The sequence below is a fragment of the Lottia gigantea genome (assembly GCF_000327385.1).
Source record: "Lottia gigantea unplaced genomic scaffold LOTGIsca_56, whole genome shotgun sequence".
Taxonomy (NCBI): Eukaryota; Metazoa; Mollusca; class Gastropoda; family Lottiidae; genus Lottia; species Lottia gigantea.
The window spans coordinates 1678144-1694514 of record NW_008709919.1 but is presented as its reverse complement, the minus strand read 5'-3'; the positions used below and the strand labels follow the sequence as shown (position 1 = coordinate 1694514).

Here is a 16371-nt window from a genome sequence, read left to right as displayed (position 1 = left end):
AAAATTATCTCATCACCATAAGCTTAGATTGCTATAATCAAGACATTTTTTCTCAATATTGCACAGTGATGTTTTATTACTTTTGTCTCATTTGGCGACTTTTTCACAATCCAAATATGTAACATATAACTTTTATTACTGTACAAATAGATAAACGTTAGTCCACAACAAGTTTTAGACAGAAGTATCTAAACAGGGAATTTTACTTGGACTATCACTAGTTATGTCGATAACAGTGTCATTTAGCACACTATCATTGTCAGCATGAGGTCTTTTTTTTGAGCTTCGCTGCTCTTTCGTATCATCAACTTCCATACAATTATCAGTCTTTTTACCTTTACAGATAGATTCTACTTTGGAAATTAGTTTTTTGTCTTTTACTGATTTACTAACCCAATTAGGTAGCTTAATCAAAGGAATAGTACATTTACGGATATGCTTATCACGTATGTGCTTCACATGATAAGCAGGATGGAATCCTTGTTCTGAGCACAGTTCACAATCTCGTAGACCTTTTATGGACTTCAAGCATGTATGTTTGTCTAAAGAAACTTTGTCAGCTACCACCATTCCACATTTCATACAAGTATGATGAACCTTCATACAATGACGGGTGAGGTCAACATTTCTAGAGAACTGTAAGTTACACAATACACACATACAACCACGAGGAGCTGGTTGCTTCTGCGGCTTTTGAGTCATACCCATTGAGGAGTTAGTTACAATTGATTCGGTTTTTATCATAATACCATGGACACCAACCATATGGCTCTCTACACCACGCTTACTACTACATACTAAACCACAGTATATACATTTACAAGTTGCCAGAAAGTTTCCTAATTCTTTTGTATGTACTATTCTCATGTGCATCAAGACATTTGGAACTTTGTGTCCACAAATCAAACATTTTGCCGCATTTGTAACCTTGTGAACTTCAAGATGCTTTTGGAGGCCTTGAGCAGTCCAAAAACGAGCAAAACAGGTAGCACAATACAGAGGAGCTTGTGCTCTGTCTGGTATTTCCTTCCTATGAGCATAATAAAAGTGAATTCTTAAAGCTTTTCTGTCCTTCACATATCCACCACAAATTTCACACACTTCAAATCCTCCACTCTCATTTGCTGGACCTTTATTTTGAGATAGTACCAAATGATTTTGGCTTATTAAAGTGTTTATTTTCTTTGTAACATCATTCCCAGCAGCCTTGATAACTGGAGCTGGTTTGTTTATAGCCGTTACTAATGTGTTACTACTTGATTGAACTTTTGGTTTGGGTGCAATGGATTGCTGCCTGGTATTATTGGCTGTGTGAAGAGTCTTTGGGGGATCTTTCCTTTTATAAAAGTTATTTTCCAGACAAAAATTGACTTCCATACCAATGACTGAATTTTGAGATAAATTAGTTTTCAAATTGAAATTTTTCAAACATCTAAATCTATGCTGTGTCAGTTTACTTTTGGAATTATTTTCATATGGACAGAGATTGCAAGTCCAAAATGCTTGCTTGTTTTCTATCCTTCCTCTCATGTTGTGCATTGCTTCCATATGGAACACAAAAGCTGCAGGTTGTTTCGTTTCATAGTCATTGCACACAGCACAGGAAAAGTCATTCTCATCAACATGGGGATATTCCTGATGATTTACAAGAATATTTTTTGATTCAGTTCGAAATCCACACTTGCATTTCAATTTAAAGTTATGCTTGATTGGACCAACTAAGTACTTCAATTCGCTTTGAACATCCTTGAGTTTACACAAATCTTCAGTTTCTTTCTCTGACAATTTACCCGTGGATTTTCTGTAAGTTTGTATTCTGACTAAATCATTATAAACAGTCTCTCTTACGAGGTCATTACCCAACTCGAACAAAAACTTTGACAATGGTCCCAATTCATTGTCAGGCTGATTCTGCTGGTACTTCGGTCTTTGATTGGAAATTCTATTGGATATCTCCCATTTGATCAGGCTCATCATCTCGGTACTTGACTGTGGTGTTAAAACTGGTGGAAGGTATGAGGATTTATTCTGTACCATGGATTTCTGCTGAAAAGTTTGAAGTGATGAATTTGAAAAATTGTTCATAGACAATAACAATGCTGCATTCTGAGAGGAGTTTTGACCACCTTTAAGAGACTGAGATATGAGTGATTGTGATGGTTTCTTTGGTATCTGAACTGTGTTATTGACTGTAGTTCGAGGTAATGGCGGTAGTGGAGGCAGTGTTATTATAGGTGTCACATCAGAAGACTTTTTGTTTCCATTTGTATTCTCTTCATCTTCATGATTTTCATCTTCTTCTTCACCATCGCTTTCATCAGCATCTTCATTCATTGTAATGATAAACTCATCGCCATCTTCATCCAAGATTTTTTCTACAGAATTCTCTGTCTTTTCTTTTCCCTCCTCTTTGGTATCGCATGTATTACTTTTGTCATCAAAGTCAGTTCCATTAGAATTAACACTTGTGATTTCACAGTTCTTTTCACTGATATCCATGCATTGTGATTCATTAGTAAGCTTATCATTGTTTATCTCGCACGGAGTGGCACATTTTGCATCTCCTGAGTTTTTAAGAGAAACATTTGCTGCTGCATTTGTATCAGTGGCTGATGCATTGGTATCAGCTATTGAAGCATTGGTATCAGTTTTTACCGAAATTGCATCTTTTGATGTTGAATTAGTATCAGTTGTTGCTACATTAGCATCTTTTATTGGAGCATTGGTATCCTTTGTTGCCACAATGGTATCCTTTGTTGCCACAATGGTATCCTTTGTTGCCACAATGGTATCCTTTGTTGCCACAATGGTATCCTTTGTTGCCACAATGGTATCAGTTGTTGCTGCATTGGTATCGGTTGTTGCTGCAGCGATATCACATGACTTATCATGACTATCATCAAGCATTTCTACATCACTAGTTTCACTATCATTTGTAGATTGAGGCTTTAAGTGGCTTGGAGAACTTCCATCCTGTTTTATATTTTCCTCAATTTCCATTTTATCTGCATTCTTTCGAACATCGGCAGATCTGTTTTCCAGCACTTTGTTATGGTTTAAAATCTTAGATTGAAAGTTTACAGTCTGATTTGGTTCTTGTCCATTCAAAATTTCTTTGTCATGTGAATTTTTACATGGTAAGTTATTTTCTTTGCCAGAATCATTGCTGCTATCAGTTGCTTCAATACTTTGCTTTGGAGAAATCTCCATCTGTACCTGAGTAGAATTTTCTTCCATACCTGAAATTATACAAAATTAAGATATTTAATACAAGATAGTGCTGGGCAATATTGGTTCAAGTTGTTCAACATGTTATCGAGCATTAATATATCATGATATGGATATATATCGCGATATTTCTTCTTAAGTATGGTGTTTATTGTTTTTTTTATAAAAAAATGTTGTTTTACAATCTAAAAATTTCTAAATGTAATAAAAACAATAAATATTTCATTAAAACATAGTGTTCTAAACATCAAATTTGATATTGACTTCCCCTATTACTGAAAATATACTCTTACATTCCTAGTTTTCTGAATTGGAGTTGGAAAAAGGAGCTATTAATATTAACACAAGTAAGCTTAGTCTTCTAAAATATAAAGAGCAACTATCTTCTATCATGGCAAATTTTTTTGACAATATCAATTGGTCCAAACATTCAAGAAACAAACCCAGAACAAGATCTGTGGTTTTGGAATTCCACTAAAACTAGGCGTTTTATGACATCACTATGGCAAAAGTCTATCAGCGCTTGTGATGGTGACTTCATAAAACACTAAGTTTGCATAAGCTTAAACATTAATTCGAATACCATCTGCTTTATTTGTTAAATGCCTGGTTTCCTCAAGCATCAATTAACATTCATATATGATTGTATATGACCTGTATCACTGACAGGAAAACAAGATAAACAAGTGGTTGCCTAGCAAATATATGCCCACTTCCTTGATAAATTTCCATTATATCAAGGGCAGTTGCCAATCTGTGTCTAATCGTACAAAAAATCTAATATGTCCAAGGCAGTATTAAATTTCATAAAATTCTGACATAACGTGTTCACAAACTAACAATTTTGGAGCCATTTTACTTAGTCAAGGACAATAACTCAAATTCCATACATCGAAAAATCGAAAGACATTATTGTAATGGATAATCACACCAAATTTCATTAAAAGCAGATAAAAATTGTAGTCTCTATTGTGTTCAAATTTCGACCCGTTTTTCTTAAGTCAAGGGCAATAACTCATAGCAAATTTGGGACGGAAAAATGAAGATATTATCTTGACCTATGCCGGGATTGAATCCTGGACCTTCAGTTGAAATTATATATGTAAATTGTTGAAGACAACTCAAACCCTTTTTTTCATAAGACTCAGAACAAGTTTCAAAATACCTCAGATCACCTCTTTTTTCTATAAAGGTTAAGAATAGTAGCACTTTCAATGGCATCAAAAAATTATTAATTATCACTTTGATGTTACTCGTTACTGTACCCATTAATCGTGAATGGGATTAGATGATTGAAATTAAACATTAAACAGATTAAGATTAAATACAAAGGGATAACCAATCAAGTAATGATCATTCTAATAATCTATGTTGCATCATGTCAGTTTATACATTTTCTAACTTTGCAGACTGTTACAATCTAAGGGACATGGTACCGGTATATAAGTTTTTAAGGATAGTTTTAGCCCTTCTGTTATAAGCCAATGAATCCGTCTAAGCAGAGTTGAGAAGGCAGTCAGCTTTACTAATAGTTCGAACGAAATTTTTGGAATATACCGTGATAATATATCATCCAATGTTTGGTCTCTTTAACATTTTAAAACTAGGCTTAGCGTCTTTCAACGTAATTATATTAGTCTAAGATGCACAAATTCTTAATATGAGAATTTGCATTAACAGTCAACAAATATGTGTGTCATTTTCACATTAAATTTCTGGAGGGAAAAGTATTTGAATTGAAAGAAACAACCAGTGTCAACAACAGAAACACCACAAAAGAAAAATGAGATGTTGTTGGCTAAAATATGGCACTACATGCCTGCTAAAATTATTTTCATTTTCTGAAACTTTCCTTAAATTTCAATGCCCGACAGTCCGACACAGCGACAGTATACACATACAGTATCTGTAGGCCCACAGTACAGCACGTCTAACAACAGTCTACACAGTACTCTACACAGCGAGTTGATTATCACTGAAAACATTAATCTATTAATAAACAAAGACCAATAACCTAGTCTAAGACACTAACCTTATGTCAGTACAATTATTTTCCTAATTTCCCCTTTTCAGGAATTATTTTCCGTCTACGTAACAATTCTTGGAGATTGGGCAAATTATGCTTTGGTCAAATATCGGTATCGACATCCAACATGGCGACTTTCGATCACGTGACCATGAAATACGTCATAATTTATGCTTACGACATGGCCAATAACAGAAGTTGGTTTTTGGGCTTAACGCATGCGCAGATATCCTTTCAATTTGAAGCCTTACGTCGAGTTAAGAATACTCTTATACCACTTACAGTCGCAAAATCGACGTTACGACCATGGAGAGCTACAAACATGCGTATATTACATAATTATCTATCCTGACGACATAACGCCGGTATGTCACAACGTCATAAGAAGAAATTAGTCAGTAGGCTAGTCTTGGTTCCCCTATCTTTGCATATATATAAATCCCACCAATATCACTAAAAATGGCACCCTCATCCAGACGTAAAATACGCACAATAATATGTATCCAAATTTAACAACAGGTCACGTGATAACCTTACGTAGGCCCCGTTTCTATATTTGAACGTATATAAGATAAGCGATTAGCATTATTTTGGTCACGCGACCCAAATTTCAGGTCAGCGCACCTAAAGCTAACAACACTAGCCTATATCTAAAATAGTCCACAAGCCAACAAAATCAATGACGTGATCATTCATGAAAATAGCTTAAATGACAAAGCAGGTGCCTGCTAAAAGAAATTGACTCATTTTCATAGGCTGTAGGCTACAATTGCATGGCATGCTATCCCGAAAATCTTTTCAGTAGGCTACGTACGACGACACCCCTGGGTCAATCAGAATCTTTAGAGGACTAAGGCAAAATTAAACTGGCTAAAATAAAAAGATTTAAAACAAAAGATGTAGGCCTAATCAATGAATCAAAACAGGAATATCACAAAATGTAGATTAAGATCGTTTTCTAAAAATATAACTTATCTATAGGCTTTTGCGACTAGACATTTCTTATATCTCGGACTACAAAAAATAAAATATTTTAACTGTTAAAATATAGTGCTCAATCAATAAGTAGAGCGGTATAGAAATGTTAAAACAGAATTAACCTGAATCATGTTTTTGATACTCGGTTTCACGCTGTGCAATCTCCAGACAACTGACCTATTTTCAGACCGCTCCCCTAAAAAATCAGGTACAGACTGACTTAAAGGAGCACAACCGTGGAGATAGAGATTTAAAAGGTGGCAGCTTTTTGGAAAAGTACAGACCTATGGTGTGCTTAAAAGGGTTTTTCCTTTTTTTAAAAGTATAGAATCTATTTCTAATTTGTACGAAATGTAGTGAAGGTCCAATTGGGGGTACAATAACCCCGCCCCGAGTACTCCTCCCTGCCCCAAAATCCCAGAGACTTTAGACCTCCATGAACTACATTTTAAAACATCTACAAAGCACCCTTCTGTAACCTGTGACAAAGCACACCGTCATTCTGAACCGGTATCTTAGTACACCCTTTGTGAGTTATGTCGATTGGTAATTGTGAATGGACGCACGCGCGTGCATATTCTATCAAAGAAGAGAGTTGAACACCCATCGAACACAATTTGTTTAAATAGTCTATCAATGAAGAGAGTTGAACACCCATCGAACACAATTTGTATAAATAGTCTGTCAATGAAGAGAGTTGAACACCCATCGAACACAATTTGTATAAATAGTCTATCAATGAAGAGAGTTGAACACCCATCGAACACAATTTGTATAAATACTCTATCAATGAAGAGAGTTGAACACCCATCGAAAACAATTTGTATAAGATATGAAATTGAAATAAAGAAATAGTTAAACATAACCTGAAACTTGTTGAAACTCATCTTGCTATCATCTGCAATAATTATGCTTTGAGTAATAGGCCCTAAGCATAATTATGTTAAAAAATCTAAAGTTGTTACACTTTCGTATTCTTAACGAAAACAATGTTTGAATGGTTTTATTCGTAGGTTTATTGAATTTCACCCAATGACGTCATTGTGTTTATCAGACCGTTAGAATTTTTGTTACCATAGCCATTTGCTCGGGGAAGATCAGTAGGCCTGTCAGGTGAGGGGGACGAGCTAGGTCTACAAAATTTTACATGGGGTCCACAGACATTCCATCACTATGTAAAATGATAAAAAATTGAAACGCCACTGAAAGTAATGTACATCTATATACGAGTCTTGTCTTAGATATCATAACGTAGAATATTAATTATCGTACATGCTAATGAATTTGATGAATGCAGTTGAAGGGAGTTAACTCTAACCGTAACCTTCTAGACCACAACAAAACTATCTTATCATAAAAGAAAAGGGGGTTAACTCTTGTAAATACACTTTTCTGTTGAATTGAAATGGATAGTTTTACGTTTTAGCTCTTCTGGGCTAATAAAGACAGACAACGCAATGCAGTGTGCAACGAGGGACATTTGCCAGAACAGCTGAATTAGCCTACTCTTTTTCGATTTCCAACTGTCCGAAGATTTTAAGTGTGCACAGACACTGTTAAAACTTTAGACGCAATGGCGGTGCATTAATGGAAATGAAAAAGGATAGAGTTTCGACCCCTAATTTTAAGTTACAGTCTTCGACTAACCTACTGAACATGCTGTAGGTAGGCCTAATATGTGGATTATTTGGGGATTAGTACAGTGTCGTTTAATGATAGGATTTGACCAAAATAGAGTAGGCTATAGGCTTAAGATTATTATGTTATAATTCTCTATGGATTAACTGAACCAGTGATAAGGTTCAAGCATAGACTTGTATAATGATGATTATAAATTGGGTTCAAAATCTCAAGACTTCCAAGTGATAGACTAAGTCGGGCTAAAGTATAGTTACTCCTGATTGGACAGTTAGGCAGCGCGCTTTCGGTGGAGTGTAAACATTTCAGTAGAAATCCTGCGGCTACTGCTTCACATTTCATAGATCGACGTTAAGTAGGGTTGACGATAGGTAAGCAATCAATTTATACATTCACTCTTGGATTACATTGACAAAGGTGCAAACAAATTTTATCAGAGTGTAGGCCATTTCGTTTCAAATAATTTGCCTTGCACCAACTGGTAGTAGCCTACAATTTCCGGTGATCCTACTTTCCTACTGCCAGCGTTATAGCACCGATCGATAGCCTAGCTGCTGTTTTTGTCACGCATCGAGTCCTAGCTAGACTGTAAGAAGTACAGACTGCCCTACCCACAATAGGCAAGGAAGAAGCAGTCGACAGATTTTCCTTCGATAATAGGATAGATCTACTGAAGTTTCAGGAATTAAGCGTACTGTCAATTTGTAGCTCCCAAAACCAGCAAAGCCAAAGGCAAAGGTTCTAACTAAATATCTAAAAAGGCATAGTCCTGTCATTAAATTGACGAGTCGTCATTTTAACATTCAAACGCAGATAATTCTGGACAAACATGGATTTGAAGGATCAAATTTCGACGGTACTGTGAACACAAAATGGCCTACCTGTCCCTATAATTTTACTATTTGCTTTTTCTAAGGTTAGAAAATGAACTACCTTTCCATATCAAGATCAAGTTTAAGAAGCTTTATTAGAAAGCAAAGATATTCTACAAAACATGAAGGAATAACAATCAAAGCACCAGATTTTATTCCCGAGAACTCTCCAACTTATTCGAATGGCTTGCTTTCAAAAGAAACTCTAGATAAGTTTCATTCTCATGTTGGTGAGTAGTTTGGACAAGTCTTAACAATGTCCCGAGACTTTCCTTGCATTACAGAAGTATGTGATTTGTGAATTTAATCTAACGAATACAGCCAATAAAAGGCTTCGACAGAAAGACTGCTAGGTTGGCAGTCTATCTTAATAGAACATACAAAATTTGAGTTTTCATACTGCAATATCCCTGAGATAAATATTAATTACCGGTACATGTATGATGTAAGAATTTAAGCTCTATCAGCTGATCATGCAAATATTTGGACAACAATAGGGGGCCTACCCCTTTCAATTTCTTCAAATATTCCTTTAAGGTAATCGTGATGTAGTAGGATATGGTATAAATGGAAGATTGAATTATCTAGATAGCACGGAGTTCCCATATCCAAGTCTGAGATTTGCTGAAAATACGCCAGATGTAATGGCTCTAAGAGAGGAAGAGAAACAATGTTGGTCCACTTTAAGTATAGAGCAAAAGAAAGCTTGTAAGTTTGCCAATTTTACTGGTTAATTCCCGCTTCCAACTTTTTTTTCACACTAATCCAGATAATCACATTGATTATTAAGGGTATAGTCTATATCGAACTTAATACTTAGCACCGCATAATCGGCTGCTAATTCGGCATAACCCAATTCGTTTTGTAAATAAAATACCAACTGGTGGTCGAATTTGCCTTTGTTTACAACAAGTGTTTTTGTTCTCAAATTAATTTTAGTGGCCAATAGGTTACACAGTGGGCAGTGGGCATGTTACTTTGCCCGGAAAACTAACTTGATCATAAAAAGAGGATGACTCGCTAACCTGAAGGTTCAGGTTTGATCCCGGCATAGATTGGGATATCTGCGGATATTTCAACCCGTTTTCCCCATTTTAATGCAGTTTTAGGGACTAAAATGGAAAAAGCATCTCGTAGTTTGGCATGCAATAAGACCCAATTTTATTTTATTTAATTTTTAAGCAAAAGTTCATGTGCATGTAGGTATTATATAATATGTTTTGACAAGCTTACCCTCTTTCAGTGTATAGAGCAAGTTTCTGCAATAATTTTGCTGAATTGAGAGCTCCAACAGGACATTGGAAAGATTATCTTACATCATTTTTGATTCTGATGTCTATAACCCTGTCCATTTCATTATATATGAATGAATATGGTAAGTCAACTTTGAATTATCCTATCATATATCATATCAAATCAAATCATTGTATAAACCACGTCACCATTCGTCACAACTTTCTCGGGGAATAATATTGTGTGAACAGCCAAATTTGGATACGATTTGCTATGCTTAGGTTGTTTGGTGAGATTTTGGAATAGTTCGATGGCACGTTTGTCACATAAAACGTTCACGTGACTTCATTTTAAATGAAAATGATTCCTCTTTACGATTTAGCACTGCGTGGAGATACGGCAATTATTCTTGTCTTATTTTCTGACTAAAATATATTTATATACTTGAGCCCTAGTTCCCAACCATGGAGTATATTGCTAACAATTGTGGCACCTTAGTGGGCATCTGACGGAATTTTTTAATGTAGTTTATGTGAAAAGCAATTAATTACGCTGCCAAATGTTAGAGCGATGTCTTAAACTTTGTATCCGTTTGTGGAGCATTTGATTCTTCTTGTGGACGAGGGGCACCAGGTCATAGCCTATAAAAAGGATTTCCAAGAGGATGGTATACCAGTGTACAGAGGCTGATACGATCGGATTACGAAGGGGTAGCAATTGTGTATGATTTCATTAGCTAATCACTTAAAAGATTGCCAAAAGAATAAAAATCTTGATGTACGCTAATTCTCTCTGTTATTTTTCAGGCTTGCCATACATGCCAAAAACATTTAACAAGGAATGGGAAATGGAGGTACAAAGAAGAAAACTTCTGCTGGGCAATGATAATATAGAATACCACAGTGGTTACAACTATGATACAAACAAGTGGGAAAAGTAAAAACTACCATTGACAATGTAGAAATGATTTTGAATTAAACAAGTCTTTTGTCAGTAAAGTAAATTTTATATTAAACATTTGTATACGCATTTGCACTGAGCAAACAAGTGTGTAGGGTTACCCTTTCCACAAACACTAAGCAGTGGACAGCAATGATTCACTATCTATATAGTTATTTATTCACATTGCTGATTTGGGTTTCGGCAGAGCCTACATCTGGCTGCGGTTTTTAGGACTTTAACCTCATATATAGTACCTAAATTTCAGAATATTGCATAGAAGGTTGGATGGATTTCAGACATAGGAGCTATCCCCGAGAGGCGTTTAGCCTAACTATGCTAGACTAGGAACATATTAATGGGGTCCAAAAAACTTCGCTTTTGTAATCTTGAGACATGCCCAATTCACCGTTATCCCACCGAGGCAGACCTTGCTAAGTTCTTAATCGAACTGTTAAGTCGATATGTTGTTAACAACAGACCTGCAACTTCGTAAGACCGGAAAATAGTTCTGAAAATTATTTTTTTAGTACAACCGTCGATGACCGACCAGGTTATGTGCTCGACTGTTTAAGCCAATTTCGACGTTATAGTTCATCAGTAAAATGAACTGTTTCGCGTATACGATGATTAAACTTCTATTAAGTATGCCACCGTAGCCAGGCTTGATTATTCGGAGGGAGAAGTAAGATATCCAGAGAGGGAATGGTGTATGGTTGCAGTTATGGAACTGGTCAGTTGTCAGGCTGTATCTAAGGGTCTGCTGAGTGGTAACCAATGTTTCCGTGTTTAAACAAAACGTATCCCGAACAATGATGTGCTGGTATAGATAAGTAAAACAATTACGATGAAAATTATGTGGTCATTACTTAATATCTTTAGAATAATAAAAAAAAATCTTTGTCACCATGCTCTCCTGTAGCTAAAGTTAAAACAAAACGTGGATGTAAACATTTGGCCAAATCGTAATTTAGAATATCAAATATGTCCTAAACGAGCCACCGTATAATAATATATCATTATAGTATAGGAGTAGCCGACGTACAGTTTTGATTTTTTGTTTTTCAGATGTGCAGGATCTTACCACTTTACAGCAGATTTAGTATTTTTTGGAAGCAATAGATATTTGTAATGGACATGGACAATCGGCAAAGACAAATTTAGAATATAATGTCCTAAGCGAGCTACCGTATAATAATATTTCATTATAGTGTTATATAAGGAATACGTACAATTTTTACATTTTGTTTTTCAGATAAGAAACATATCGTTTCCCAAAGACATGGATTGACTTCAGAAAATTGATCATGCTATCGAAATTAGAAATAAATAACAAGAAATAACTGCATTTAGTAGGTTTTGATTTTTTTGGTTTACTTGTGTCTATTTTAAATTTTTGGTACATTTCGTTTCAGTTAAAAGTGTTTTTCGTTCGTCCATTTTCCTTTCAATAGGCCAAGACCGAGAGACAAACTGAAGGTCGAGAGTTACTCTCTGAAGGGTATGTCGATCAAATATTGATAAAACATGAGACTTTTAGAAGAAAGATATCAAAATTAACTGTGTCAGAGGCCAGACGACCGATGCTGTTTGTTTGGAACTACATAGACATATGAATTGCAAATTATATTGTCTGATTGATTGATCATTGTGTCTGTGGTTTCAGAATCGCATTTTGTTAAAATTTGTTACTGGTACTACGAGTCTCAAATTTTCAACTCAATAACATAGAGTGCCCACAGTTTATGAAATTTTTCTGCCTGAAAATTATTCTGAAAGGGTATTTCATATAATTTTACATTTTTCAGCACCCGAAAGTGGGTCATTTTACAATTTTTGTCTGTCAGGGAAGGTAAATTTGAAATGCAAATTCGTTCGTTGAGCATTAGAATTCTATTGACAGGAAAATATTTTGCTAATGACACCCATTTGAAAACATTTGTAGTTGCGTTTGTTTGTACGATGTAGTACAAAAATCACTTGTATGTATTATATAAATTTAATAGAAACTTTCAGAATTTGAGTACACTGAAACAGGAAGTAGAGTCTACCTATTATATCAATCTAATAAAAATTAGTCTACAATTGTGTTTCTTTTTATTTTTTTGATATTTTTCTATTGTCATCTAACCAAAATCCTGTTCCTAAATCATAACATTAACCAATCAAATCATGTCATGTAAAACCTACTTCTTGAAAACGTGATGATATTGTCGTGTAGCGAAATCTAAAGAAGAATCTTATGACAGCCTTTGTCCTACAAATCATTATTGTTTTAAGAACAGGTTATACATGATACACTGTGATTTTCTGATTGGTAAAAATAACATCATGGGGAGGGGTATCAGGCTCCGTCACCAAGAATGAATTGGTGCAGGGGCTCAGATTTTGTACTCATTTTTGATAATTTAGGAGGTGCTCAAAACGTATCCAAACATGTATCATTTGGATTTTGTACTAAGACACCATAACTCAATCTCTTCTGAAATGAAGAAGGTTTTGCTGGGGCTTAATTCTCATTTGCTGGGGCCCAGCCCCCACAGACCCCTACCTAATGACAGGGCTGTATCACCAATATATTGTGCTATCACTTATACAGGTTTTTTTTTTTATATTAGACCCTTCAAAATGAGTTACCTTTCCACATCAAGACCTTTTCTAAGAAATATTATTAAAAGGGCATACTCAACAAGAACTGGAGAGCTGGACACAAAATCAGCATCGTTTCTTGAAGATAACCATCCTATTCATTCCAATGGTCTGGTTTCAAAAGAAACTATGGATAAGTTTCATCCTCATGTTGGTAAGTGTTACATATATTTATAAGTTTCATCCTCATGGTAAGTGTTGCATGTTTTTTATAAGTTTCGTCCTCATATTGGTAAGAGTTGTATGTTTTTATAAGTTTCATCCTCATGTTGGTTAGTGTTGCTTATATTTATAAATTTCATCCTCATTTTGGTAAGTGTTGCGTATATTTATAACTTTCATCCTCATGTTGGTAAGTGTTGCTTATATTTATAAGTTTCATCCTCAAGTTGGTAAGTGTTGCGTACTTATAAGTTTCATCCTCAAGTCGGTAAGTGTTGCGTATTTATAAGTTTCATCCTCAAGTTGGTAAGTGTTTCCCCATGATTGCTCAGCAAGAAACACTTTATGTAACAACATGTTTCAGGCTCTGTTTAAATAGCTGTATGTTGTCAAAGAATGGTTACACTCAGTGTTCTTCTTGTTTTTGTAGGAAATCGTGATGCTGTAGGTTATGGTATGAATGGCAGATTATTTTATAATGATTCAATGGAATTCCCATACCCAAGCATTAGGTTTGGAGAGAATACACAAGATGTCTTGGCTCTGAGAGCTAAAGAACGAGACGATTGGTCAACTTTGAGTGTTGAGGACAAGAAAGCCTGTAAGTTTATCATACGTTGATAACGTTATAGCCACTGCTGGTTGTAAAACTTTACATGAAAATAGTGCCAATATTTATGCAATTCCACTAAAAGTAAGTGTTTGATGACGTCATTTTTTGCAAAGGAGCTTATGTGATACAGGCATATTTTGCGATAAGTGGCGTCATAAAATGCTAAAGTTTTAGAGAAATTGCAAGGAACCACAGAACTGAAATTTGGAATGGTGCAAATTGATGCTATCAGTGTCACTGATACACATACAAAAGTTAGAGAAACCTTTTTATAATCAGTTGAATTGAAAGAACAAAGAATAACTTTACAATGTGAAGAGAAACACAAGTTATGCTGAAGCCGGTGTTTTAAATAGGTTAAGAAAATGGACATTACCAATTATGTATAAAATCGCTGATCAAATTTTCTTTCAGTGTATAGAGCAAGTTTCTGCAATAATTTTGCTGAAATGAGAGCTCCTACAGGCTATTGGAAAGATTACCTTACATCATTTCTGGTGATGATGTCTATGTCCCTGTTAATTTCATTATATATGAATGATTATGGTAAGATATATTTAGAAATATGTCTTTTTGTCTGAAAGAAGCCGCGTTGGCTCAGTGAGTTCGATGGTTGCTTACTAACCTGAAGGTCAATGGTTCAATCCCAACATAGGTTTTTTAACCCAGTTCCGTCTGTCAGTGATGCAGGTAAAAGGGGCTGACATGGTAGAAGCGTCTAGTCATTTCAATGGGACAATAAACCGCTGCCCTGTGCTGACAGTTGGAAATCGAAAAAAGAGAAGGCTATTGCCTAATTGTACCCTGCAACTTGCATTGTGTTGCCCATCTTCAGACCTGTAATGTTCCGACATAAAGTAAACCAAAAGTAGCTTTTCAATGTCTTACATGAAGATGCATCTTTAAAAAAATTTAATATGCTTCAAAGGAAAAATGATTTCTTTTTATGCTATACTGCCATTGATATCACTTGGCTATTGTTTTTCAGGCTTGCCATACATGCCAATTACCTATACTAAGGATTGGGAAATGGAGGTACAAAGAAGAAAACTTCTGCTGGGCAATGATAATATAGAATACCACAGTGGTTACAACTATGATACAAACAAGTGGGAAAAGTAAAGAAATAATTCGATCATGTGATCAATTCTTAAGTTAATAATAAATAGTGTCTATCTATTTTATGTCTTTTTATATGTCCACATTTCCTGGACCTACATTTCCGTCAGCTCGTCAGCCCGCCCACATTTTTTTTTATTGTGCATGCCCAATATGTATTGCGAACACAATAGAGACTGTAGTTTTGACCCGATTTTGATGAAACTTAGTATGCATATATAATATTTATTGATAATATCTTGCACAAGTTTTGATTTGGTAGGATTTGGAATAACGTTTTCTAAGTTATTGCCCTTGACAGAGGAAATGCGTCAAAATTGGTTCATGGAAGAGATAAAGAGTTTTTTTCCAATTTTGATGAGACTTGTATGCATAGGTGAAATAGCATTATTTTGTACAATTTCAATGAAAGCTTTTGTACTTAATGCATGTACCCAAGCCTAACAGTAGAGGTACAGGGGGCAAAGGGGCAGATTTACGATTTTTGGGGATTGATTTGGATCTTGAATATATGTTAATAATATTCAGAAGTACTGAAAATACATATACGAAAATCCCTTAATTCCTTCATCAATACCTCATACTAAGGACTTTGTATTTCAATATAAGGCAGAGTCTCAAGAAAAGACTAGTTGTCTTTTTTTAACTTTCAAACGTGGATGATTCTGAACACACACAAATTTTAAGATTGATTTGTTAATATTGCTAGTGATTGTAGTGAAGCTTTCCTTGGGATTCCTTAGAGACATTTCTGTATAACTAAATTGTATACACAAAATGCACAAGTTTACACAGTTAAAAAAAAGAGGTTTACAACATTTCAATATACAATTTGTATGAATATACATTCTGTGACCTCTTGGGGTTTATCAGAAAACTTGTTATCATCACAATATTTCCTTGTATCTCGAAAT

General features: G+C 35.1%; 3 protein-coding genes across 3 annotated transcripts; 2 read left to right on the top strand and 1 right to left on the bottom strand.

The window, feature by feature from the left end:
* Window positions 1-53: 53 nt before the first annotated feature.
* On the bottom strand, window positions 54-5578 carry LOTGIDRAFT_234890 (hypothetical protein; the record flags this gene model as incomplete). Its single annotated transcript, XM_009063262.1, has 2 exons — window positions 54-3239; window positions 5506-5578. The coding sequence occupies 2 exons, from the start codon at window positions 5576-5578 to the stop codon at window positions 175-177; spliced, it is 3138 nt and encodes a 1045-aa protein (XP_009061510.1). The 3' UTR covers window positions 54-174.
* Window positions 5579-9278: 3700 nt separating this feature from the next.
* On the top strand, window positions 9279-10858 carry LOTGIDRAFT_98360 (hypothetical protein; the record flags this gene model as incomplete). Its single annotated transcript, XM_009063261.1, has 3 exons — window positions 9279-9450; window positions 9986-10117; window positions 10782-10858. Coding segments are annotated over 3 exons (381 nt in total), but the record flags the coding sequence as incomplete, so codon positions are not given.
* A 3293-nt stretch (window positions 10859-14151) lies between these two features.
* On the top strand, window positions 14152-14859 carry LOTGIDRAFT_98823 (hypothetical protein; the record flags this gene model as incomplete). Its single annotated transcript, XM_009063260.1, has 2 exons — window positions 14152-14326; window positions 14753-14859. Coding segments are annotated over 2 exons (282 nt in total), but the record flags the coding sequence as incomplete, so codon positions are not given.
* Window positions 14860-16371: the final 1512 nt, after the last annotated feature.